The sequence below is a fragment of the Trachymyrmex cornetzi genome, unplaced genomic scaffold, assembly GCF_001594075.2.
Source record: "Trachymyrmex cornetzi isolate Tcor2-1 unplaced genomic scaffold, Tcor1.1 scaffold965, whole genome shotgun sequence".
NCBI lineage: Eukaryota > Metazoa > Arthropoda > Insecta > Hymenoptera > Formicidae > Trachymyrmex > Trachymyrmex cornetzi.
This window is the reverse complement of record NW_017300317.1, coordinates 39,838-42,478: the sequence shown is the minus strand read 5'-3', so window position 1 is coordinate 42,478 and position 2,641 is coordinate 39,838. Positions and strand designations below refer to the sequence as shown.

The following is a 2,641-nucleotide window of genomic DNA, read 5'->3' as shown; positions in this document are numbered from 1 at the left end:
CATCAAGCAATTCTTGCAGCTCGACATCTTCAAATTTTTTCGGCTGTCCTGGACGTTCTTGTCTCTCACATCAAAATCACCGTTTCGGAAGCGTTCAAACCAAACTCTACATGTTCTTTCCGATGGAGTTTCATCACCATACACTTCGGATAATAAGCGATGCGCTTCAACTGCGGTTTTCTTGAGGTCGAAGTAGTGAAGAATGTCGGAAAAACAGCTTATCGCGATTCATTTTCAATCGATTGGAAAATCTCTTTGGCGTCGAGAAATCTAACCTGTGAGGATTGAATCACTTTCAGCAATGTTCTAAACTACAAAAGACATATGACTTCATCGTCGAAATTCGTCAGCGTTGGAACCAGCACCCTCTAGTAGCGAGCGGCAGGAATTAAGTTTAACATCTAATATTTTGACATCTTTAGAAAATATTTGTATAGCTGTATATTCATAACAAATTGCACATATATTGTTATAACTAAATATAATTAACAAAATGAGAAAAATGCACTGTTTCATATAAAAATGTAAAACTTTGAAACAAAAATGTTTAAAAGAAAAATATAGTTCAATATCTTAAAATTGATAGTCTAAATTATACAAAAAAATAGTTCAAGTGTCAGCTGTCTAAAAAGTTTAGTTATTGAGTAACTTGAAAATGATGTTTTTTTAATATGCATGAATATCTATAAATTGAAGATATATTACGTTTACACTTTGAACAATGCATTTTATTATTGCTATTGTGTCTAAAAAATTTATAATTTATTAGGAAAATGTTCTTTATAACATTACACACAATATATTGTAATGCATGATATTACTGACAACATTTTGCACAGGATTACCAAAAATCGTGTTTATTAAGGGCTAATATGTTGTTCTAGGGTTAAATTCTTTTTTTAATAATTCGTGAAATATTCCCGCAATACAACCGAAAATTAATTTAAAAAAAATAAATTTTTTTTAGTTACAAAAAATGTACACTTTGTACGCACGTTGGATCATTTATGACCCAGAGGTGAACTTCGGAGTTACATACCAGTTAAAGGATACGAATTGAGGCCGGCAACGCACAAAACTTGTTTTTTAGATGCTAAACTTTTTTTAGTAATAAAAAAGAAACCGATATTTTACCAGGTGCTCTTAGTATTTCAAAGAAAAGAAATGCGCAGGACACGAATAACTCAGAGGTGTGTATTAAGAATTAAATATAAAAACTGAAACGAATAATTCAACAATTCGAAGTCCCCTGTAGTAAAGCGAATTATTCTAATCAGCATAATGAATTATTTTGATTATAAAATGAATTATTTTGTCGTCAGTTGCAGGATATCCCTGAGACGTATTACAATTCTGGACACAAATTCTTGAAGAATCGGTTGTCGCGCTTTGCCAACGTCCATCACTTCCTCATGATTTGCTTCGTAGTGATCTTCATAATCGGTAACACATTGATTAGTGATTAAACTGAACGTGAACACGGTGAGATCACAATGCCGGGCGGTGATCACCTCATGAACTGTGGACATGCCTAAATAGTAATCACGTGTTATTATACATGAAACTGTCTATATATAAAGAGAAAATATATAATGTAAAGAAATATAATTTAAACACAAATAAATATAGATGCAGTTCGTAATGTGCATGGAAGAATAAAATGTAAGCAAAGTGAAGAAAACCTTACTGAAAAAAATCATGTAATATTGTGACATAATTTTTTTTTAATAGGGAAGAATCAAAATAGTGTTTCTAAATAAGATAGAATGCAACCATTTACCATCAATGACAAAACTAATAAGAGTCACTATCTAATTGTTATACATGTAATGAAATTATTATATAAAATAAAATATTATTACCTTTTTAATTATCAATAATTATACACATATACTTAAAAATATCTATATATTACTTTCAACTGCGATCCAGAATAAATCTATAAAATTTTTCATAATTTTTGTTATTTTAAAATCTGTATAATATATATCTTTAAAAACCCGTTTTAAAAATAATTTAATACTTTTATAAAAGGATTAATTTCGTCATAAATGTTATTTTCCGTTATGTCACATTCAGTTTATTCTATTTTAATTACGCCATCACTACGTCATACAGATAACTGGATGCATAATTGCAAAGTAAGTTAAATCTATCACAAGCTGTTTACAAAAACAAAAATTTAATTGCTTATCTATGAATCAGCACACATGTAATATATGAAGTCAAACGTCATTGCGACTATAATAACACAGGCCTGCAAAATTGGAGGTGTTGAAAGTTGATTGGGATTTAACTATGTTTTCTTACGTAATTTTTCGCGCTGAATCCGAATCCGGCTGCAGAATTGCTCTATCACGTCAGGTTTTTGAGAAAAGTGAGGTTAAAGGTGTCAAAATTGACGTTTTTTGACATATTTGTGATTTTTTTGCTAGCGAAGTAAATTTTTTTTTCTACTTTCGTTTACGCCATCTGAAAGTGTCAACATTTATCTTCAAAATATATTTTTTTTAACGCCGTACGTTTTTTTTTTCACCGATAATCTCTGTAGTCACACAAAGAAAAACATTTTTGACACAAAATGTTTGTGTGATTACGCAGAGATTAACTATGTTTTCTTACGTAATTTTTCGCGCTGAAT

The 2,641-nt window shown here is 30.1% G+C and overlaps 1 protein-coding gene across 2 annotated transcripts in view; it reads right to left on the bottom strand.

The window, feature by feature from the left end:
• Positions 1-858: 858 nt before the first annotated feature.
• LOC108769915 (purine nucleoside phosphorylase) overlaps positions 859-2,641 on the bottom strand; it is a 12,954-nt gene continuing 11,171 nt past the window's right edge. For both annotated transcript variants that reach the window (XM_018521140.1, XM_018521141.1), the window contains exon 6: positions 859-1,531. In XM_018521140.1, coding sequence (XP_018376642.1) covers positions 1,308-1,531 — 224 coding nt within the window. In that variant the 3' untranslated portion in view covers positions 859-1,307. The remainder of the gene's footprint in view (positions 1,532-2,641) is intronic.